A 24,251-nucleotide genomic window follows, 5' to 3' on the forward strand; every position below is an offset into this window, starting at 1 on the left:
ACACACACACACACACACACACACACACACACACACACACACACACAGGTTGAGTTGAGTGGGTTTATTGTGACATAAGTGCGCATATGATCTCAATTGAGCTCCAGTTGAGCTAATGATTGTTTTACTTTTTGCAGTCTTGTTTTGTCCAATTAACAGATCAAAACTCAAAGATATTATATTTACAATAATATGAATCAGATAAAACCAGTTCATGTTTTTCATTTTTGCTTGATACGTGACTATCATGAATATTCGATTATCAAAATTGTTGTTGGATAATTTGTATTCAATTTCAATAATTAATTAATCATCACATTTTTTCGACAAAAAACTGTTTGGATGTAGAGATAAAACGGAAAAGTGAGAGAGAAGGCAAATGGGTTCATGCAATTCTAATAATATTTGGACACAATAATACTTGGATCTTGACTCATTCCTTTGTTCTCTCTGCTTGTCTGATACTTCTCTCCATCTGTCTCTCCTCTCACAGTACTGGATGTTTGGCAGGTGCTGTGTCTCATGTACAGCTCTGCAATTGGAAATAGTTTCTCTTAATCCAATAAACAGCCTCTGACCAAAGGAAAAATACAATTTCTTTCTTTCTTTTGATGATTGTCCTAAACTGAGTTGAGTCAAGTTGTAATGTTCTCTCACTGATGAGTGCTAATGTTTTGGTCTGTTTCACTTTTTAGATTTTGGCTGCATTAACCAGAGCTCTTGGGAAACGCAGGGTCATCTTGTGTTTCAGCGGGTGTAACTTAGAAGACATATGATACAGCTGTGCTCTGGAAAAGACATTACGCCCAAACTTTGTCAGCACACACTACTGCTTACATGATGATGATGTCAATGGATGACATAAACAGGCACTCATACAGAAGCTCTACTTTGTTATTATGCCTTTCAAAAAAGAAGGACGAGTCGAGAGAGCTCTTGTTAATTAACCGAAGAGGTGTTAGTTTGGTCCACTTTCATGTTTTTCTCTGGTCACTCTTTCAGTGTGGCCGCAGCATTTATCAGTACCAAGTAAACACAGAAGTTTAGAATAGAATTTTTTTTAACTATGAACAGGAAACCAGATGTTTTAAACTGAAAAGCAGCCAACACATAACACGTTTTCAATAACAAAACTCAAGGAAAGGCCAGATAGGGAAGTATATCCCAGTAAACATAACTTAGAGTCAGTGTTTCTCCTGTCACAACAGATCCAGCCGACATACAGTTAGGTCGTGTGCCACTTAGATTTAGAAGGAAAGTTTGTTCGGATCACTAAATGGTAACTGCAGGAGAGTGGCGTCAAAAATATGAATAATCTCAATTTTGCAGTACCTGTCAAGATACAGCTTTGGGTGAGAAAGCTTAACTTGGATTAGATTTGGATACATTTTCAGTTAAAGCTGAATACTGTGAGGTTTAAAAGGAGTAGCTCAACATCTTGCTTCCATTGGGAGAGTGAATGAGAAGATCAGTATCAGTCTTGATGCTGGGTGTTGAAAGAATAGCTAAACATTTTATGCTTGTTCGCTTTCTTGCAGAGAGATAGATGAGAAGATTCATAACACACTCATATCTGTCCACTAAATACAAAGCTTCAGCCAGGAGGCTGTTAGCTTAGCTTAGCATTACGACTGGCTCCGTCTAAAGGTAAAACATAATCCTTCTCCCTAAAACCACTTCCCATGGCTTCTAAGATAATTCTTGTAGAGCATGCTCTTTAACAAATCCGACCTTATTTCCCACCTTATTTCCTTCCTTTCACAAAATAGCACTTAAGTGATAAGAAAGATATGGAATTTGCAGCTTATTATGTAAAATCAAGTTACACTACATCCTTCAGTGTTCAAACAGATTGAATTTTGCATGTGAAATGAGGATCGAGTTGAATCTCATTTCAGCCAAACCATATATGCAGTTGAAGTAAAGAGATTGAACTGTCTCTTTCAGTGACATCATCCTAGCCAGTCTTCAAGCATGACATCATCCTCTTGGTATGCAATCCCACCGTGAGGAATTTTTTTTTTTCCTCTCGGTAAGAATCTGAATTATTTACAAGTGGCTTCCCTGTTTGAGGTCAGAAGACACTGATAGGCTGTTTGTTAGAAAGAGTCAACTCACAATGTTTTTTACCATGTAAAGAGCTTAACTCATCTAATGATTACATAGTAGTTTGCTGTCCAATCATCCCCCTGTGCAATGATGACATGGGAGTAATGGTAATGGATACGTATGATCATACAAACAAGGTATTTTACTCTGGTATCTTGCAATCGGCTTACCATAGACTAAATATACATTACTTTATACTTTGCAGTCAATAATTGTAATAACTACTTTGACCATACTGGTTCTGTAACCCCAAATTCATCATCTTTTAACTTTTAATAATGATTGTGATAAAGAAGAAAAAGACAAGTAGAAAACTAAACATAAATATATATAAGCGTTTTCCCTTAACACAATGAATACATTAATGGATGTGTCTTTCATACAGTGAAGCTCAGGAAGTACTAAAGTAGGTACCAAGATACTGTGGTGTAAAATGTTTAACTGATGAATTAAATTCAACAACCAAATATGAAGTGTTTATATGCAGGTTATGACATGTTGATGAAACCTACCAAAATGTTTTTTGAACAGTCTGTGACTGATAACTGACACGGCAACCCGACACACGTATAGTAATAGTTGCCCTTTATTAGTCTCAGATGCTGAGATCAATCACAAATCATTTTCAGATGTTGACTATTCATTTACTTGTTTATTTATCTTTGCACCACACAAACATCTTCACATGGGGATTACATATACCAAGAGGATGATATCATTCCTGCACAGAGGATGAGATGATGTCATTGGAGGGAATGATGTCATCTCATTTTGAATGCATTCTGTGGGTGAGGCTGCTGCAGTGTGTCGGGGTGTGTGAGGGTGTGTTTCTCCTGCACACGCTCTCTTTCAGATCCCTATCTGATCAGTGGAACCTTTTGTTTTAACCTAATTTTATATCATGTGCAGCAGGTTGTGAATCATATGGTTATGTATCACTTTAATGCTGTGCTGTGAAGTAATGGAAAAGATTCCCAAAAGCAGGAATGACGGGCAGATTAAATTTCTTAGGGGTCCATGTTTGCAGGAATAACCTCATAGCTTTGGCCGCATGTTTGTTTTTTCTCATGTTTCTTTTCTAGAACCAAAGTAATTTGACTTCATGAGTAATGTCGGCAGTAAGTTTGAATAAGACTTGAATAAGTTCGTCTGCATGATATTCCACTATCACAAAATGACTCTCATAAAAATTATTTTTCATCAGGTTCAAATCAGGTTTTGTTTTTTTAATATATATATTTTTTTAAATCATAAATCAGGTGTCATTCTGTCATCAGTGCCAGTTTTCTTATTCACACAGTTTGCTGATAGAAAGCAGCTGACATTGGCATATGTTTGCAATCAGACGTCATCTGACAATAACATGACTGTAATTGTCTAAAGTAACAAATAGCTGTTTGACAGCAGAACAAAATCATCTCTTTCATCTGCTTTCTTCTTTTTCTGCTCCTCTGTAGGGATTTTGGATGTGGGTGAAACCAGATGCTTCAAATCCCACTCACTGCAGCATTCAGTGACATTCCAATTCCAGGCTGCTCTTAATAATGAACAAAATCCATCTCCATAAAGATCGGGGGGCTATGAAAGTAAAGTGATCATATCCTCCATCGTGTCACAGATCAATGAAATCCATTTACAAAAGAACCTCCTCCTCTTTGCATGCGCAACTTTATGCAAGCACACAATGACGCATCCTTTCTACGTCATGAAGTTTAATAGTGACTGCAGGCAGTTTCTCACTTTGTCACACACACACACACACGCATACACACACACACACACACACACACACACACACACCCTGTACTACTATACTTGTGAGGTCCCCGTAGCGTATTGCATTATTCTCTGGAAGCTTACCCAAACTTTGACCCTGAATTTAAGTATAGCCCTAAAATATATGGTCAACCACGTGGGACTGGGGTATTATCCCAACAATATAGTGATTACATACTCAATAGTACTACAGTACTGCACTTGTGAGGAAAATGTACTGAGTACATTCAGTGTCTCAAGGATTACCTTGGGCAGGTCATAATCCCCCCCCAAAAAACTCTGAACTCTGAAATTAAACATTTATCAATCTCCTTATTTATCACATATGTAGAGTGATTCTTTTTTGCAGACTCCAGTTCTGTGTACAGCCACTCAGACAGCTTTTGACAAAGCAGGCAGATGTGTTGGGAACATTCATTGAAACTTTTTGTATTGATTGTGAGAGAAGAAAGAGAGCTGGTAGACCATGCGAAAAACTGTAAGACTGGTAAACAAGCATTTGTCGACGCAATTATTTTTCCTCTTTGCACCACAAACTCACATTAAGCCAGTGAGAAACACTGATAAGCTGTAAGCACAGTGAGCACCTGTGTATTCCATTGACATGAGCCATTTAAAATTCAATTTTCTCCGTACCTGTATGACTGTATACTCAGCATCTACAAATATAAGCTATCATCTGGAGGACAAAATCAGAGAAATATATGGACACCAAGCAGCATTACTGTAATAACGTACATCTTGTATTTTCAACTGGTGTGCCATGGAAGTTTTGAGAATGTATAAACATGACACACAAATGTCAGGCCACATCTCTAAGACAACTAAATAATTCACTCTTCTATGTGGAGTTCCCTGTATAGTTAATAGTGACACAGACATACTTTCCATTCAAATAACGGATTGACTGAAATGTCTGTTTGCATTTGGAAAAGTCGGTTGACTTAGTGGTTTGGCCGAGGATTCTTGTCTGGATGGAGACTTTCTTTCCACGACCTAAACAGTGGGCTTTTCAGGAGGATTTAAAAAATAACACAGAAGTAGAGTGTCAGCAGAAGCCTGCATGACATCACCAATCCACTAGACTTTTTGCACCTGTGCTTGCACCATTTCACTCCAATCTGTTGACTCCTGTTTCATACGAGTACAAGCCATGTTTGACTGACATGATGTGGAACATCTGTGAGGCTGGAGTGTAGTCCCCAGGGGTCTGTGGTATCCAGAGGAAGCAAGAGATGTTGGGGAGCTTAAAGCATTTAGTATCATGTTGGTCGTCATGTTACCAGCAGTCTGCTTATCATCACATACAGCTGATGGCAAATCCATCTCTACTATGATAGACTACAAAGATAAGTAAAGAACTTTTTATTTTTATTTTCCAACACGTGATTTGCCCTTTAGGAACATTTGTAATTTTTGGAGAGTGCCTGTCTGTAAGATGACCTTTTCTAGCTCTGTCTTACGCCACGGGAATGATAAACACCAAAATAAAAATCAAGGAAATGACATTTCAAACCATGCAGACTAATTTACACCTCACAGATTGTTATATTTACTCATTCATTAGCAGCAGAATGACCACGACAGATTCATGTGCACAGCTGCAAACTCACTTATTTGTAAAAAATTGAATAAATGCTGCTTGAGAATCATAAATCAAGAGGTCCACAGAGAAATCTGGCATGCGTCGGGATCACAATTTTGGGCTACAGCTAAAAACAAAACCAGCCACTACTGTATAGGCCTACTTGTCATCGAAAATGTTAGGATTTCCGGAGGTGTTCCTGAACGCATCCCGGTTGGGCAGTACGCTGTTGTGCGTGTGGAAGCCTCTCCCTCCTCTCAGTCGGTCGCTACGTCAAGCAAACAGTAGCAGCGTGTGTGGGTGTGTGTGTGTGTGTGTGCGTGTGTGCGTTTGTGAGGGGAAACGATTCTGTTTGGGGAAATCTTCATTATTTTGGTGGTTGGTCTCAGACTCAAACATGGACAGTGGACTCTGACTGAGGCGCACAGAAGTTCCTCACCGAGGATTTAAACTCACCTGGATGAACTGAGTCGGACAAAAGAGAACCAGGACACAGAATAAACTGCCAGGGGACACAGCAATGTAAGGACACAGTCTCGATATTAGCCTCCTAATTCTCACTTTCTCATAATCACACATGAGGTGTTTGTGGACGGGCTGCCAACCTTTAATGGGATCTTAAAAACGTGTCTGTCAAACTGACAGCTGGAATGATTTTCAACTCTGATGTTGACTTGTTTCTCCTGTCATTTCTGCGTATTTAGGGTCCACTGAGGATGCACTTTACAGACGGACTTAGATAGATAGATCGATCGATAGATAGTTCACATTAAGTTATATTTTCACGCAATCTTTGATTCTCTTCCATTGACAACTATTTGGTGCGTCCTCATACTTTTCTCTTGTTCTTAATTTACTTTTCTTTTCATGGGAAACTTGTCAGGAATAGAAAAGAGAAAAACTTCTGATAACCTAAAATATGCTGCCGCCGCCAGATGGGGTAAACAAGCCCCGACGCGTCAGATCATCTTGATACTTGCTAGGAGTGACTCAGACATGTTGGCCAACTAAAGTCACTGGAGATGAAGGGCAGAGCTTCCCTTTGTGCATGTGGAAAATAGTTTCAGATGGTTATCTTGTTCCGGCCAGATTGTTTCCAAGGAAAGCGAGGAAACAGCAGCAAAACCGAACAACAGAGGTGCATTTATAGCACAGCAAATAGTTACTTTAAAAATAAAATAACAACGTATTTATACATTTTATGACAGGGGCTACTGACTAGTATGTTGTTGAATGTTTACAATATGCATGGACTTTATCCATCCCTTTCTTCTGCTTTCTTGTTCATTCATCCCACCTCACGTCTTTGGAGCATCATTGGCTTACTCAGGGCACTTAATTACAGTAAGAAGCTAGTTCAGTATTTGTATATCAATAAGTTGTGTCATGATTATTATTATTATTATGCACTAGCAACAAAACACTCTTATCCTAATCCCAACCGAACCACATTGTGATGATAAGACAGTGGATGTAAACGTGTGACTTTTTTGTAACTTTTGAGGCGTATTGCTTTTGGCTTTGACATTTTGATGGTCCTCACTAAGCTTGAGTGATATGATGATAAATACTAAGGCATGCTATGAATTTGTTACTGTTTATACTGTGACAGCTATCCAAGTCATACCTCTGATTAGATTAAACCTGTGTAGTCGGTGGAGCAAATCAATTGATTTCATTCCTGGCAATGTTTGAATTTTTTTTTTGGCATCAATGTGACAACGCACCATGATTTGTCAGGTATTGAATTTATGGAAAATTTATATTTCTATCTGATTATTTTATCCATGAACAGTTTATGTTGATATCATGGTATATAATCACATATGTGATAGGGCATTTTATGCAGTGTCCTTCCCAAATCTTCCCTCTGGGGATCCGTAACGGCTAATCTTATATTAATAAAGCATTGGTTTGGATAGAACAGAGGCTAATAAAATATTCAAGATGCTGCTTCTTTCCATCTAACATGTACATGACAATGGGGTTGTTGTTTTTTTCAAAATGCCAGAGGATTTGTTTTGAACACCTGGTGGTGATGACGGCTGTGTTCTGTAGGAACACGTTTTTCCTTTTATGGGAACATTTGTGTCGAAAGAACGGAAGGTTGAAGGAGAAAACTGTAGCATCATGTTTTCTAACTGTGCGGTTGTCATTCTAAGGTCATATGATGAGAACTTTGAGATAAAATAATGTCCTTCCTTCTGCTTTGTGTCAGAATATGCTTTCATGAGTAAATTACAGCTCTGGAGTATTTCATCAGTGAAAGTGTCTCAATGCCGACCTCTGATTACTCATCGTTGCTTGTTTTCCTGTTTTTACAGCCATTACCCTCTACCTGCCATTATCCACCTGCCCAATAGTGACTTTCAGTGTGTTTCCACATACCCAGTCACTCATTTGCTTCCCTGCATATCTAACCCTCTTTCTCCAGTCTTTAACCAGATCATCTAATGCACAACCCAGTCTCACCTGCCTGCTCCTGGTTTTGCTTGTCTTTTTTGTTTGTCCTCACCGAATAATAACCTGATGCCAAACTCTGTCCTAACCTTCTAAACTATTGACTGTTTTCAGCTGCGCTCGCTCTCAGTCCTGCGTTTGAGTCGTGTTTCTGTGTGCAGAGCTGTTACAGACAGTTATGGAGGGAGAGCGGGAGGTGCTCCTATCAGTGAGAGATCTGCCTCTGAAACAGGATGGGTCTGAGAGGGCCACATTGCCTTTTGCAATACTTTTGGTTCTACCCTTGCAAATAATTATTTGAATCACATCACCGATCTTCAATCCTGCTGGAGTCAAAATAGAATTGCTTGCAGCACTGCTTCAGATCCATGAAAAACTCTTTCCCTCCTTAACCTAAAGCCCAGCTAGGCAAAGCCCATGCTTTTGACCACTACAATGTAAGTTTGCAGTATTTTATAAAGGTGGTCTCTGTGAATGTTATCCAACTTTAAAAAATGAAGTTGGTCATGACTGCTAGCTTATGATAATGAATCCACAAATGCAATGCATTGCATTTCATGATATCTTGCATTGTGATCAGATGAAACACATCATTTACAAATCAGAATCAGGATTATTGCTAACCAGGAATTTGCCTTGCATAATAAACATAGTTAGAAACAAGAGGTGTACAGTTTTGTACAGGACTGTGAATAGTTCAAAGTACAGTGCCTAGCCAATATGAGAAGTATTGTGTAGAGATAATAATACAAAATGTCCAAAATATGTGCGTTAATGTAATGTAACGAACACTGGGCCCAGGTGTTCCCAGTTGGCCCTAATGATCCCCTGCCACCAGTTATCTGTAAATCCTCATAACAATAAGCGATTGGCAGAGAAAGGCAGGGATCGTCACACAATGAACAATGAAACCTCCTGGAAAAAAAGAGACGTAACCTAATGTGCTGTATATAATCAATGTCCATTTGTATGTAATTAATAGTACAAAATAACATCTAGTTTAAAATCAATCCAAATGAGCCCATTTGGTGTCGATGAAAGGGTAAAGGAGCTCGTTCCACAGGGATGTGGTGGTGAAAAGGGAACCCGTGCTTTAGGATGAAAAAGGTACCAGCCTGAAGTAGACATGACACTTTACTGGCACAGTACTGTGTACCAGTAGAGACACAGCGCAGACCTTTTGCCTAATGAGTCATTATGAGAATGAGAAGTCGGTCCACCAGTTCTTCAACTGTTCTTGGAACTGGGTTGTTCACAGTTGCGCACATACACCTCCCACTGTTCTCCTATGATACTGGTTCTGTTGTAATCAGATTTTGAGATTGTTATCCATTATTCTTGCTTATTAAGCATGGACTGTTGAAAGCCTTTTATGTCATGCATAACCTGTAGAGATTACTCCCATGCCCGGCAACATCCAAACGCGACACAGGGCGTATTTGCTAGAACGCTGAAGAGATCATATCTGTTCAATTTTCACACTCTTACAACTTCAACCTTTAGTACCTCATTTACACCTGCTTTATGTTTATGCAGCAACATTAAATCAACTTCTACTATCCCTGATACCTATCTCACTCAATTCATGTCTTCATCTGTGTCTCTTATCTCTCACCATCTATATTACTACGTTTTTTGTTTTTTTTTACCGCTGCACAATCAAGGTTTTTCCTTCTCTCTGTCAATCCTTTACTTATCCCCTCTCTGTATCTCTACAGGGTTCGGTCTGTAATGTTGACGGTCCTGATGCATATCCTCCTGCTCTCTCATGGTGAGTTAAAACTCCAACGCAACAGTTCAGTAGTACCAGTTTTCTCTCTTAAAAAAAATGTACAGCCGATTCACGTTTGGAGTAAAGTAAACAGATAAACTTACCTTTAGAAAGGTTCAGTTCAAAAATAGTTATTGGAAGGAACTTATAAGTAGGATATATTGTAGGAGGACACTATAGGATATTATGTTATTCATGCACCTCTCTGAGGTTTTGCCAAAGGGAGCTATGGATTAATCTGAATCCCGAACTTAAATCTAATGCAGTGTTCTTGTCACATCGGTGTGTGGAGTTAATTTGTTTCAGGCTTTGTTCCTGGCTGAGATTCTTACAATGTAATTATAGATGTAATTCTGGATGTTAATAATGTGTACAAGGAGATTGGCATTCTTAGATGGAGATGGTTTGAATCCTGAAATCCCTATTGTGTTTTGTTTTTTTCCAATTAGTGGTGGTAATTTCAGATTATTTCAGTTTGGAGCTGACATTTCTGTTCAGGTAGTGCTCAGGTAATACTGGTCCGGATGTACAAGTCTATATAATCTCCAGATACACACACACTATGCAGCAGCCTCATACCAGTGTTGACACTTGAGATGTATACAGTCGTCATATTTCCCGTGTGGAGCTCATGTGGTGTCAAAATGAAAACCAGTGTACAGTCTTCTTTGACAGTATGTTATTCTCTACCAGTTGTCAAACCTACATTCCGAGTTTCACCTGAGCTAAATCCCCATCACAGGGGTGATGTACACTAACACGGTCTTTGGGCTTTTCTCATGATCTTTCTCTGGTTTAGCCTTCACCTAAACCGAAACCTTATTTTCTTACTCACCAATTCTGCCAGTTCATCCCTTCATTTAATGAAAACTTATATTTGATTAATGACTTGTGCTAATAAAGGGACATATATTATTATATATTATATATATATATATTACATTTAAAGCTGCTCTCCCTGTGTTTGTGTTGTAATCAGAGCTTCTCTGTGCCTTATTTATACAGTAGTTGAAACATTGCTCAGTAAAAATGTAAATCATAACCTTATAATCTAAAAATCTTTATATTTGCAAAAAGAAACAATTGAGACACTTTCATGCCTCTGTACATACAGTAGATACAATGCAGCAGCCAGTTGTTTCAATGTGAAATAAAAAATAAAAAACACCATATTGATAGATAAAAAAATATATATAAAAAATATTTTAATTTGACGTGTCTCATGCAGAAAATAAAATAAACTTAAATATATAAAAACACTGTGAACATTAATTTTGTTTCTATCCCGAGTTAACTTTCTTGCCTCTCTTGAGCAGGTGCTCAGTGTTTGGAGCCTGAGGAGGGAGCCTCTCTCCATCCAGGTGCCCTGGACCTCCCATGGCAGGATGAGCTGTGCTGTGACTCACCTTCAGCACACCTCACTGCAGAGGGAGACGCCACACACGCACTGGAGACAAACCGCTCTGAATCAAACCTCCCACGCTATCCCCTCTGCAGCTTCAGGGGCTCGACAAATGAATCACATCCTCATGAGTCCTCTGGCGGTAAGAGTTGATTAGACACCGGTATCTAAAATGAGATTATTTATTCAAGGCTTGTAGGGTTGCTCCTATCCTGGCTGATAAGTCCCTTTTGAAAGAGTTTGTGCACGTTCGCAGAAATATCTGCCAATTATCTCAACTCGCATGCAGTGTGGTGCCTCCAGTGTTTTATTCCAGGGCTTTGTTCACTTTCATCAGTGTTACATGTAAGAAGACAATTATTAAAGTGGCTTTAAATTGTTTTTAATAGTAAACATTGAGGTTGCAGGTTAGTAAGACCAACTTGTACCAAAGCTTCAAAACATTTTGCTTGTTATTCAAAGAGTCTTGTTTTCAACGCTAGCGACGCCACAAACCAATGTTTTGATGATTGGGTCCCTGTTGAATTTGTGTTAGCACACTGACAGTTTGCCGCTACTCCATGCTTTACCTCTGACAAGATGTACAGGACAGACCTCACTAGCTGTATGGGAGAACATGAGCGTAACTATCTGTTTACAAGAAGACATTTAATACACAGTGATCTCAAGCAGCAACAGGGTGGCTGTATGATGCGGCTGCTGCTCATCAGAACAAACAGCGGGGTCAGCGTGACAGAGCCTCGTGAGTCTTCCTGCAGTGTCGTCACTTGTCACTGACAGAGAGGCCTCTAAAGATCATCCTGACAGGCTCATTTAATGAATTTTCAGCTGGCATCCCTCCTCCCATCAGGGTGGGTCTTGTGCTGGCAATTCACAAGATAGTCTGGCTCACAAGGATTCACATTTATCAGCACAACAGAATCAAACCAGCTGTTTCTTACCTTTTCTACTTATCCAGGAAATTGTTCAGCACCACTGTTTTCTAGCAAGAAGAGAGAGTACGAAGGTCTTGAGTTTAAAGAGGAAATGTGGGGCCGGTTCAAGTGAGTCATAATTATACAATGCTCTCTTAATATTGTCAGCGCTGCGGTGAAGATGGTGAGGCGATATTGAGACATGAGGGAGGTGAGGAGGATTTGTTTGACATGCACAGTGTTGTTTTCATCGATCTGCGAAGCGCTGTGATTCCTTTGACTCACTGGTGGTTAGCAAAAACCTTCCAGCTTTATGTCTTAGTGATGATGATTTGATGGAGAAGACAGAAGCTGTGCCTCCTGTCTGTCTTTTGACAGTCAGAAAGTGTGATTCAGCTCCAAAGTCACTCATTGTTTTGCTCATTCCTGTTTGCTTGTTAGTCACACTTATTTTTGTTGCTTTCAGCATCAACAATGCCTTCAAGACACGTTGAGATTGAACAAAAAAACCCTCTTGAGTATACACTACATAGCCAGGACCACTCCTGTAGATAATAAGTCAAAAATGTCTGACATAAATACTAAACTTTCACCTTTATGTATACAACAATATCTATACCTTTTTTTTATGAAATTAATTTGGCAGACAGAGAGCATGTAGTAGGTGGTTGTGAATATTTTCCAACTGAAAGGAATTTCATATTTGAATAGCCAGTTGACACATGAGCTTACCTACTAAAGTTTCCTTCATGACATGAACATGAACATAGGTCTTGTATGGTGCCTCACACACTGAACAAGTGGAACGATGCACTGCTAACATGAGTTTGCAGGCCGTATGGCTAATTAGCTGTTTAGCTGCAGCACATTAAACATTGTGTAAATGGAGCAGCATTTGTCACTTGGATCTGGTTAGATGCTGGTGTGGTCTTTACGCTTTATTAACTCTAACAGCACGGCCAGCACATGTAGGCTGAAGTGCAAGTTTGTTTACTTTGTCTCTTGTTTCCTACGGTAAAACATCTGCACTCTGGCAGCGTTGGAACAGACACTAATTTGTCCCCACCACCACACTTAGCTTTCTTTTTGTGTTTAGTGCTAATGACCAAACATGCTAAATTAAGATGAACATGGTTAAACATTATACCTGCTAAACATTAACATGTTAGCATTGTTATTGGGAGCATGCTAGCATGCTGATGTTGGCATTTAACTCAAAGCACAGCCGTGCCTATAACAACAGCCTCACAAAGCTGCTGAGGCTGTTGACTATTCTTGTCACACAAGTAAGAAATTTCCAATCTCATTTCGATTACTTGAAATCTAAAGTACTTTTTCCCCTTCATTACTGTGTTCCCGCATGCAACTTTAACATTTCCCTCTTCTGAGAATACGAACCTAGGCCGTTTTCTGAGAAGCCTTTATTTGAAGGTCACACTGATGTAAATGGAAAGGGGAGATGGCACTGATCATGCCGCTAACATGCTATTCTGATTTCTTGTCAGGCACCTGTTTGGACATACTGTGCAGAATTGATGAAACCTGGGAAAATTTAACATGTGACCTTCAGTCTCTCTTTCCACCATCAACCATGGTGGATGCTGGTCCTATGGCAGTTAGTCTACAGCGGCTGTTGTGAGTATTAAACGTCACCCTTTTATTATTTTGTGTGTGTATGTGCTTTAGTCTAATCTGAACCTTTCCCAACAGCTCAGTGGGGGGTTACGTACTATATATACGTATGTGTTAACTCTGATTGAATCGTGTCACACAATCTCCATCAGTAGATGAAGTTGCCCAGTTGTCATGGAATTATAGTGTATAGTATGTTCAAAGACTTCTCGTCCAAGCTAATGAAGATAATGTCATATCATTTTGGACATGTATTGATATTTAGTTCCGATCACATATTTTAAATTCAGATATACTTTGCACTGAGATAACAGAGGGACTTAAGTATGTTTCCTATCTGTTGCTTAGTTCACAGAAAGACGACACAGAGGTGAAGGATGGGAATACTGCACCTGATAATCCCGTTGTCTGTGAAGCGAAGGATTCCTTCATGTGTTCACTCGCTCTTGGCGCTGCGACAAACTTTGTCACTGTGGTAACCATCAGCATCTCCTACGCCATCGCTCCGCCTGTTCTCCTCAGGATTCCTGACCGGCCTGGTATGAAAAGAATTTCTTTGTCTCATGCTTTGTTTTGTGTCAGTAAAACATCCAGCTTCAAAGCGAAAAGTCATGCTTAATTAGCTATTAACAGTTCTTGTTTGCTCTGTAGCCAAAGAAACAATCACTGAACACTGTGTATTCAGATTAGGGTATGACTGTAAAAAATGTCACCTATACGATGAACCAACATTGAGAACCTTTCAGTTGAATGGCACCTGATAACGTAACAAAATTAATTTTTTAAAGAAAGTATGTTGCTTCTCATCAGGTTACATGTTGAAATTAGCCCTTCAGAAGAAAAAGAAAGCCAGTCTGTGTGGGAGCAGTCCGTAAAATATCGTGTTGAGCTATTACTCATAAAGTAATCACTTCTCTCCCTGTAGACATCTTTGTGGTTTTATTAGATTCAATTATCTCTTTCTGTATGTGTTGTAATTGAGATGATATGACTTTAGTGAAGTGAAGTAAATATAAGGCACTCCTCTGAAATCCACCTGAAATCGTAATTCAGTCTGAATATTAAACTCAATATACAGCACAGATGAATCATGGGATAATCAAAATTCCCAGCTACATCCTTTTATTAAAAATCCACTCACTGCCATTTAAGTGTGTAAGCTTTATCGTTAAGACCGAAAATCATATTTTGTCAATATTTTTTATGAACTCAAGATGTCATTTATTCATTAATTTAATTTTGATAATCCTGACATGAGGATTACATGATTATTGATCTTTGTTGCATTAAGGTAAGAGCAATTACAGCAAACTGCATCTTTACATACATACGGTGCTGTTATGTCATATTTCAGTTAATAACCACTGCAATAACAAGTGACCTTACGGCTACACAGTGGAGCTTTAAATCTCTTCCAGATGCAAACTCAGATATTGTACTTTTATACGCCACATGGCAATAATGATCCTTTAATTTCATGCAGTTATTGTAACGATCCATTGGATTTAGCAACCGTTGATAAAATGTGAATTGATATTAAACTAGGATCAAAGTGGCAATATGATTAACGGTATATTCTGCTGTGACTGTAAACACGTGCTTCTGTTTTAGAGACGATCTCTTCTTTTTCCACAGTGAAACCGAGTCCTCCAGTCAACCTGTCACATATTCAGACCATTGAAGCTGAACTGATTTTACAATGGGACGACCTTCCAGACTCTGATATCGGTCCGCTGAGATACGAAGTCCGACACTCTCCCAACACCGCTCATCCAGCATGGCAGGTAACACGAAGCATTGATATAATAATACATACGATGTGATACCTTGTAAGAGTTTGCCACTGCACCCACTGGGAGTCATGTGATCTGAAAACATTGACCATTTCATGATAAGGAACCTTTTATATAGGATTTGTAAACTGTAATTAATGACTTTATTGGTTGTTATAGATTAGTTATAAGCTATTAATAAGAACATTTGGGTTCACAGGATGTAAAAAGACCTTAGGCTAGTGTTTATCCTTTTCCATTTTGTAAATATGCTGTTATACTGTACAGGTTAATAATCCATTAATAAATGCTCTTGGCTGTCTAGTCTGCAGCTATAAATGTTAAGTAATTAATAATGGTTTATAGTTAATCTATAAAAGCATCTATAGCCATGAGTAACAATTTATTAACCCTTGACACTTGAAAAAAGCTGATGAGCTTCATGCTTTCATTTGGTTTCAAACAGGAAATATTATGTGCAGATTGCAAAAAAAAGTCTCGACAACCGGTGCAAAATGTTTCAAACAGAGAAGTGATGCTTCCAGGTGTTAAAGAACTTAAAGTACATTGGTAGTGATGATGTAATATAGAAACCTACACAAGTTAGTCTGAAGCTGGAGTGAGTCACACATTTTTGCAGCGCAAATTTCCACTGACAAGACACTGTGTTGACTCAGTGCGACTTGCTCACAGTCAGTTGCCGTTTATATAGCCTCATACAGCGTACTTAGCATTCAACAGTGCACTCAGTGTTCAGCAGTGGATCACAAACTCCATGAGTCATCCAGGAGTGGGATTTTATACCTTCTGTTTATGACTCCTATAGGTGGATAAAAGAAATATGGCAACTCTTAATCATGGTTCTCACATGTTAACACGCCCAACTATCCTTGAGTCAGTTTAGTGTGTGTGTGTATGTGCTTCTGTGTTTGTTGATCCCCTCTCTGCTGTGTCCAGGTGGTGTCTGCACCTGCAGAGCCCAGGTTGTCTCTGGAGCTGAAGCCCAAACTGAACCACACCATCCAGGTTCGCTGCTCCGGCCTGGACCAGCCTCCAGTGTGGAGCGACTGGAGTGAACCTCACCACATCTACCTGGACAGTAAGAACCGTTCCCTTCCGAATGTTTGCATAGAGACAGAAAATCACTGAGCAATGCAAAAGAAATACAAGATGATGTTCTTTTTACTCACACTGGAATGCTTTTGCAGCTGTTTTCCCTTCTAATATAAATGTGTCACTGGAGTTCAATGACTCCCTGGGGATTCTTGGAAGAACAGCATAGCCTTCATTGAAATGAGCAGGAACTAACTGACATAGCAGTTATGTTTTTCACCCGCGCTAGTGGCTCAATAGATGGCGACATCAGTCACTCGACTGTGTTCATTTCCTGGCGGGTGACGGTATCGCTGTATCAAAATCTGTCCACAGACACCTGGCAAAGAACTCCAAGCTGTTCTTTGGTAGTTCCTGCCATGATGAAAAACACAAAGACAATACCAGCCATACAGTGTCACAGCTGATAGAAACTAACTGCTGATGTTATGAAACTTGATAATGTAACAGTGTTGTTTCAGACCCACAACAGCTGAACTGAATTTAAAGGTAATTTGTGTATTTAATGGCTTGAGTGAGATTACATTCATTTCACCCTTTTGCAACAAACCTGGCTAGCTAACATTTTAAACCTGTGAGGATGGCTGCAATTCAACACTCATCAGTGACTGTGGTAGATTGACCTCAATTATTTCTCAGGTAGATTTATGTCGATGCTGAACTATTAAAATGAGTCCAGCTCATTAGCTATGAAGAAGTCATTCCCAGTGGGGTCAACGTCAATAGACTCAGAGCCGTTCTCAATGCTAGTGACCAACTACAAATAACATAACGTAAAGTATAACTTAAAAACAGGAAAATGTCACAAGCAGCAAATCCGCACAAAGTGCTGAACATGAGGCTGAAACTGAGAGTTGAGAAATGAGACAGAGAATTGTTTGCAAATATAAATGATCCTTTTAATCAGAGACTATGAAAAGCTCTTGTTTGCTGGTTGTTAGTGTGTGTTCTGCAACACAAGACTGCTAATTAAAATGTGAACATTAGCCTGAGGGCTGTAAACAACACAAGTCCGATATCTGGCAGTGCTTAGTTTTGTCATTAGGCGTCTCTGTGCATGCCTGCTTCTATTTCGTGTACACATGCGTGTGTATGTGTTGCTCTTCTACTTAATATTGCACAAGTAAACTGTCTGTGTGTCATGGTGTTAAACCTTTGTGAGATGACTCAGCAGCTCTGAGTCATCTCACCAAAACAGAAAACTTCACTTTGTTACAAATGAAATGAGTATCTGCAGTAAAATACATTTGAACAATGATGAAACATGTGACATGAGTTTTTTTTTTTAATTGATTTGAAAGTTTTCTTTTGTTGAGCTCTTCACCTATTTTGCTGATGAGTCACTTTTCTTTTGACTCCACGCAGATGTTTTGGTTGGCTGCAACTGAGGGATTTCAAAATCCCTGAAAAAGTTTTTGTTCTTTTGTAAAAACGTCTACACAGAAACTGTGGGTGAATGGGATTGAGTTAGACGTTTGTTCACCTGAGGGTCTTTGTTCTATTCTCCTTTGTTACTTTTGACATTTTCGTTTTATATCTAAAAATAAAAGACGTATTGAGATATATACAAGTTATAAAAATTATATATTTTATGTTTGTTTGTGTGTGTGTGTGTGTGTGTGTGTGTGTGTGCGCAGCGGTGAGCTACATCCCTGAGAAAGTGGTGGCGCGACCAGGGGAGAACGTAACAGTGTATTGTGTGTTCAACGACCACAGCATCAACGCCAGCACGGCTATGTGGATGCTCAACTTTCAGCAGCCGCTTCATCGCAGTCAGTACCACCCAGTCAACCAGTGGGTAAGAAAAAAGGAAAAAAACTGTCCCTGCTGGGAACATTTCCACCAAGTTTTAATGACTTACTTTTTTAGGAAAGTACAATCCATGTAATTAATCTTTACCAAAACAGGTCAGCCAGATCACAGTACGTCCTTCGGAGACTCGGATGTATGACCTGCTGCGGTGCACTCAGGAGTGGACCATCCCATACAGCCAGATCTTTGCAGAAGGTGAGCTTTGTTGCACCAGCAAAGTTAAATATTACAGACTGAAATACGACATTCATTAAGACACGGATGAGCTTTTTCTGCTGTGAAAGTTAAACTTCAACATTTCACCTCTGATGTTTTAAAGTCCCTTTTTTGCACAGTGGACAAGACAGAAAAGAGAGTGGGGACATGTGACAGCACAATAATGTGAACCAAAATCATCCCAGAGCACAGAGGCTAGTTCTGGTGAAGTTTGTCTTTGGCCTAAACATGAGTGATTCTCTGTGCGTGTTTCAGGAGTCTCCATCAATATAAACTGTGTAACCAACGGTGATATCGATGCTATGGACTGCAGCTGGAAGAACACACAGTGGACTAAACCCGAATTCAGATCCAGGTAAAGCAGCAATTTGACATCAGTCGTCTTATTTTAGTGTCGTCTATTTGGATGTTTGTGCAATCTGTGGCATTGTTCATGAAACCTTATGAGTTCTGTGCTGAAAACCTGGAAGTTACAGAACACAGTGTACCAGACAGCACATTGAGGGACCACACCCTGGAAATAGTTGTGTGAAGATGACACTAGGAAGTGTATTTCATCATGAGCTACAAATCAATGTCAGCAGGACATCTGACCTCACAGCAATAGAAAGTCACCACACTTTAAAAACACTAGAACAATGAGGACTGACAGAATGATGACGTTTGTTTCTTACCTCTCTCTCTCGAGCAACAATACTATGTACTTCCTACTTTCCTTAGCTCTAATTCGCTGTCTTTGAAATAGAAATAAACAAAATACACCACTGTGTATTTAGATGTGTGAGATTCTTTTGCAATTTAGAGGTGACAGGTGATTTTAAGTATAATTCCATTTTATTACAATTTAGATATTATTTTCATAGTTTTAGAAGACCGGGCAAGACACACGAGCAGTCAGACGATCGTACAGCTTTTACACAAATCCCCAAACTCATTTTGCAGAGAAAGGTTATTCCCAAAACTGTTGTCATCACACATTACAGATCGACTTACTGGTATAACTTTGACCACACTGACTGTAGTTGTGCCAGACAATGACCCGGGAGTCATGTGAACCACAGATTAATTGCATAGTTTAACCTTCATAGTGTGAAAAAAGTTAAACTCTGTGTCGTTATCGGTCTAGATTCAGTAAAGATATGCGATCTGGAGATCTGCATCAATGCTCTCTATAGATATACTGTATAAGAAGCGGACATAGTCATCGTGACGTCACCCGTTGGTTTTTGGACTGCCGTTTTGAAGCCTCGAGTTCGGCGATTATGCCGTCGCCATCTTGGATTACGGCCGTCGTCATGTTGTTTTTTTTGCAACCAATGAACAGTGAACTGTGGTCAAGTCAGACAGTTTTCAGCAGCCTTCAAAGAATAAACAGGAAGTCACAGAAAAAGTTGCATCCTGTTAGACCTTTGTTCTTTTCATTGCTGCCTCTGAAATACTTTGCTGCACGTTTTGATGTGTGTTGTATAAATAAGCTTTATTATCAGTAATCACACAAGGTATGTTTTTAGAGTAAACCTTCATTGCACAACATGAGACTTATCGCCAACAATGTAGCGTTACATTTTACAATTACACAAAAAAAATAAGATTTTCTGCAAAACGTGGCGTTTGTTTTCAAATATAAGAGCCAATCAGCTCTTTGATCAGGCGACAGCCAGCCGTTTCCCATCATGCCCTGTGTCATGCAGTCGGTGGAGAGCAACTGCCACGCCTGGCTCTAAAAACTGCGGCCACCTCGATATTGTGAGTTTATCATTGACCATGTGTGCATGACGTCAGAGCAAGTCGTGATCAAGTCGGACACAAATCTAAACGACATGCATTGTGCGGCGATCGCCGGTGATCGATACTGCGCAGGACTGGCTCATCTCGAACGAGCCTATTGCTGTGGGCCCCCAGATGCCTCGTCTTACTTCATTACAGCAAAAGTTGCCTTATTTTGGTTTCTACAGTGTTATCACAACCAACGGAAATAATGTTAAGAATTTATAAAATGTGACCCAAGTTGTCAGGAACTAGACTTATCCTATTTTTTACAACTTCAGCATCTGACATTGTATTATTGGCATTCCAACTGTATTGATCAGATTGTATAGAAGGGAAACAAAAAGAAAAGATGTAAGGTCTTCATTTATTGCTCATGCCAGGTGGGCCGACCTGCCATGCGATGTGATGGAGGAGAGGGAAAGAGCGGGGGAGAAAGTGGGGGAGATGGGGCCCGCTTGCATGCAGGTTCGACCCAGGCTGGAAACCTGCACCATCCAGCCTCTGAGGATGAACTGCTACAAGCTGTGGCTGGAGATGCCGTCCCGGCTGGGCCCCATCAGGTCTAAACCCAGCTACCTGTCACCCATAGATCATGGTGAGCTAGATGGATTAATGTGTGGAGCGTAACACAACTAAACAGAACAGAAATATCACTGTAGGTATCATTATTTTGCTTGTGTTTTCAAAATGAAAGAGCATATATAAATCTATAAAGAATATGAATTTCCTCCCGTTCAATTGAGATCTAGAATATCTGGAATATCTAAATGGCAAACTTTGAAAGTTTTATTTATCAAACTGCAGTTTTTAAGGCAATATGATTGGTATAGTATCAAACTGTAAAGGAAACCATTGCTATAATAAACGCTCATACAGGAAAGAGTTGTAATGCTTGAAGTGAACCTTTAAATATAAAGGTTAAAGTGGTGATTGCTGTTGATCACAGAAAAACTAAACGGTGTAAACGTCATGACACATGATTCTTGTTGAGCAATATTTGTCCGTCTTTTTTCATTACTGGATCTATGATCATGTTGCATGAGACAATCTCACACTTTTCCTCCTTGCTATTTCCCCTGCAGTAAAACCCCACACGCCCACTAATGTGAGGGCAGTGAGCCAAAGCAGTGGGGTCCTGATGGTCACGTGGGACCCTCCGTCTCTGCCTGTCGAGGGGCTCCAGTGTCAGATTCGGTACCACTCGCCCTCCGCTGTAAGAGCCCAGCCGGAGTGGAAGGTGAGCTGGTGTGTTGGATTGTTTACCAACCACAGGCTTTTATTAAAAGTTTGGCTAAGTGGCACTATGAAGGACATTTTACCCATCTTTCTGGAATAACAATTATTGTGGGAGGTAAATAGAAGATGCCTTCCAGTACATTGGAAACTCGATGATTACCACAGATAACGTCCTGTTCATTCAGTTATTCTATTTTAAAAACAACATGGGTAACATCTAACTATTTTTGCCAAAATGTTATTCTACCTGTAATAAAGATGTTTATCTATCAAGAACAAACATATTAGAACTCATATTAGTTACTGAGGTACAGCACTCGGCTAGTAAATGGTCTAATATCTCCTTAAATCACAGGATGCTTTGACATGGACTCAACTGGTCAGTTTGACATGATCTGGTACGAGCTAGTATGAGACTATATCTTCTGATTGAAAAATGATTTTGGAAAGTGCACACATGCTAATATTAATATGAAGAGAAAGATGAGGAAATACATTTTTCACTTTGTTTGGATAAAATGGATAGATGGATGAAACAAATGTGTACTCCACAGGTCAGATAGTTAATTTTCCTTTATCCAAAATGAGCTCTAAATAAGATGTCATGCCTGCAGATCCAGAGTCCAGTGCGGGTTTCGTGGATGCAGGTCGCAGTGTCGGACATGTGCCGGGTGTATATGGTACAAGTACGCTGCATGCACGCCAAGGGCACCGGCTATTGGAGCGAATGGAGCGATTCGTTCTACTCCACACCTCAGAACAGCAGAAGTACAGTACAACACCATTACTTTCACCCAAAAATTCAAATACCATTAACCTTTAAAGACGACAGCTTGCAGCCAGATGCCTGATGTGACCTTCTACATCGCTTCTGACGATCTGATTCTAGCTCTAATGAAAAACGCATCATACCATCTCCTCCACCACTAAAACACAGTGGTGTAAGAGCTAATGTGATGTAATTTGTCGGTCTCCCTCTCAGCTCCTGACCGTGGCCCTGATTTCTGGAGAGTCCTTCAAGATGATCCATACAGAAACCAGACTAATGTCACTCTGCTATTTGAGGTACACAAACTGAAAAACATACACATTGTCAGGCTTGTAATGAAGACATAACTAAAAATAATAGAAATATTTGCTTTCCTGCATTTTGTTTTTGCGCAGCATCTCCAAATATCAGGGCGCTCTTATTGTGTAGATGGATTTATAGTCCAGTACCAGGCGTCGAGTGGCTTTGTGATCAGGGAGCAGATCGACATGGCGTCCTCCTACAGTTTTCAGTGGGACCAAGAGCTCCAAACTGTGACAGTGGAGGCCTACAATAATCTGGGGAGCTCCACTAACAACATCAACATGTCGCTGGAGAGACATCCCAAACGTGAGTGAGCTGGGATTCTCAGCCAGTTGAGGGAAAATAATGAAAACGTGTTTTGTTTTTATCTGTTTGTTCCTGAATGTTCTCACATTCTCAGTATTACATTAGTATTACAGGATCATTCTACACTATTGCTATTGCTAACTATCATAGGGGTTGTTTTGAACCGCTCTTAGTCTGGGCTCTCCCCTGAAACCTGTTTGCCTTGGGAGACCCTACCAGGGGCTAATGCCCCGGACAACATAGCTCCCAGGATCACTGAGCCACTCAAACTCCTCCACCACGATAAGGTGGCGATTCACGGAGGAGCTGGTCGGAATTGATCATGCAAATGATAATGAGCTGAAATCCTAGATTATACCAGTAGCCTTATACAGCAAATATACAATGAGTTACAAACCAAGTGGGCAAAACAATACTGCAGGTTTAAAGGTAGATGTAAACTAAAACATTGTTCAGTTACAGGTGCTCACAGCATACAAACCCTTCAGATAATAATTCAATTGATTGAATAATTGACACATGAATCTAGATATTTCCTTTCAGGTCACAAGGCGTTTGCAGTGCTCTCCAACACGATCATCAAAACAGCAAATAAAGGAATATGTTTTTTTGGCAGAAAGATGTTTCATCCCTCCAGTAGAGTTGCATAGCCATAGAGAGTACATTTTATTTTGAGTTCCCTTTGTTATGCAAGTGTAACAGAATTTAAAGCACAAGAGCAGAAGTCACCCGGAAGAATTGTATTCACTCTTTTTGTTTTCTCCTCTGCAGGCCGCTTTGTGCGTTCATTCAGTGTGTTGGTTATCAACAGCACCTGTGTGTCTCTGTCCTGGAGTCTGTTGGACAACAGCTCTCCCCCTTTGTTCATGGTGGTCCAGTGGTCTCCACGGAGGCAACAGGACTCTGATGATCACAAGGGCCGGAGTGGGGAAACATGGGCCAGACTGCCCTACACAGACTGCCCCATCTATCTGAGAGGTGATGTGATCTCTGCTCTGTCTCTTCTTTTTATTTATTCATTGCTTAATGTATCTGTTAACAGTGCGTTTTACTATAAAAGAGTGAGTAAACTCGGCCAACATGATTTCAATGCATCATTTCAGGTGATTTCTTAGGCTCTGAGCAGTCAGGCTTCTACTTGTACTCAGTGTTTGCTGATGGAGAGGGGGAGCCAATGTACGCTATAGGTATGCACCAGTTTTCTGGCTGTTGTAACAGCGTCATATTCAACATTTAAGTGTTTAAGGATAACACAATGCCAGCACTTTTGTTTTGTTGTTAGTTATAGGTCTGATGTGTATTTTC

At 39.9% G+C, this 24,251-nt stretch overlaps 1 protein-coding gene across 2 annotated transcripts in view; it reads left to right on the top strand.

The window, feature by feature from the left end:
* The window catches only part of lepr (leptin receptor), a 32,728-nt gene that overhangs the window by 4,899 nt on the left and 3,578 nt on the right, over window positions 1–24,251 (top strand). Inside the window, exons 1-17 of one of the 2 annotated variants that reach the window (XM_031859648.1) lie at window positions 5,745–5,992; window positions 9,649–9,701; window positions 11,018–11,245; window positions 13,523–13,652; window positions 13,998–14,188; window positions 15,285–15,433; window positions 16,379–16,520; window positions 18,172–18,332; window positions 18,442–18,541; window positions 18,818–18,917; window positions 20,713–20,927; window positions 21,415–21,569; window positions 22,183–22,336; window positions 22,551–22,633; window positions 22,733–22,946; window positions 23,718–23,924; window positions 24,050–24,133. In XM_031859648.1, the coding sequence (XP_031715508.1) occupies window positions 5,991–5,992; window positions 9,649–9,701; window positions 11,018–11,245; window positions 13,523–13,652; window positions 13,998–14,188; window positions 15,285–15,433; window positions 16,379–16,520; window positions 18,172–18,332; window positions 18,442–18,541; window positions 18,818–18,917; window positions 20,713–20,927; window positions 21,415–21,569; window positions 22,183–22,336; window positions 22,551–22,633; window positions 22,733–22,946; window positions 23,718–23,924; window positions 24,050–24,133 (2,368 nt within the window). In that variant the 5' untranslated portion in view covers window positions 5,745–5,990. Of the gene's footprint in view, window positions 1–5,744; window positions 5,993–9,648; window positions 9,702–11,017; window positions 11,246–13,522; window positions 13,653–13,997; window positions 14,189–15,284; window positions 15,434–16,378; window positions 16,521–18,171; window positions 18,333–18,441; window positions 18,542–18,817; window positions 18,918–20,712; window positions 20,928–21,414; window positions 21,570–22,182; window positions 22,337–22,550; window positions 22,634–22,732; window positions 22,947–23,717; window positions 23,925–24,049; window positions 24,134–24,251 lie in introns of those variants that run through there. The other variant, XM_031859649.1, reaches the window with a different exon arrangement.

The sequence above is a fragment of the Anarrhichthys ocellatus genome, unplaced genomic scaffold (assembly GCF_004355925.1).
Source record: "Anarrhichthys ocellatus isolate YVR2014 unplaced genomic scaffold, GSC_Weel_1.0 scaffold22, whole genome shotgun sequence".
NCBI classification, from domain to species: Eukaryota; Metazoa; Chordata; class Actinopteri; order Perciformes; family Anarhichadidae; genus Anarrhichthys; species Anarrhichthys ocellatus.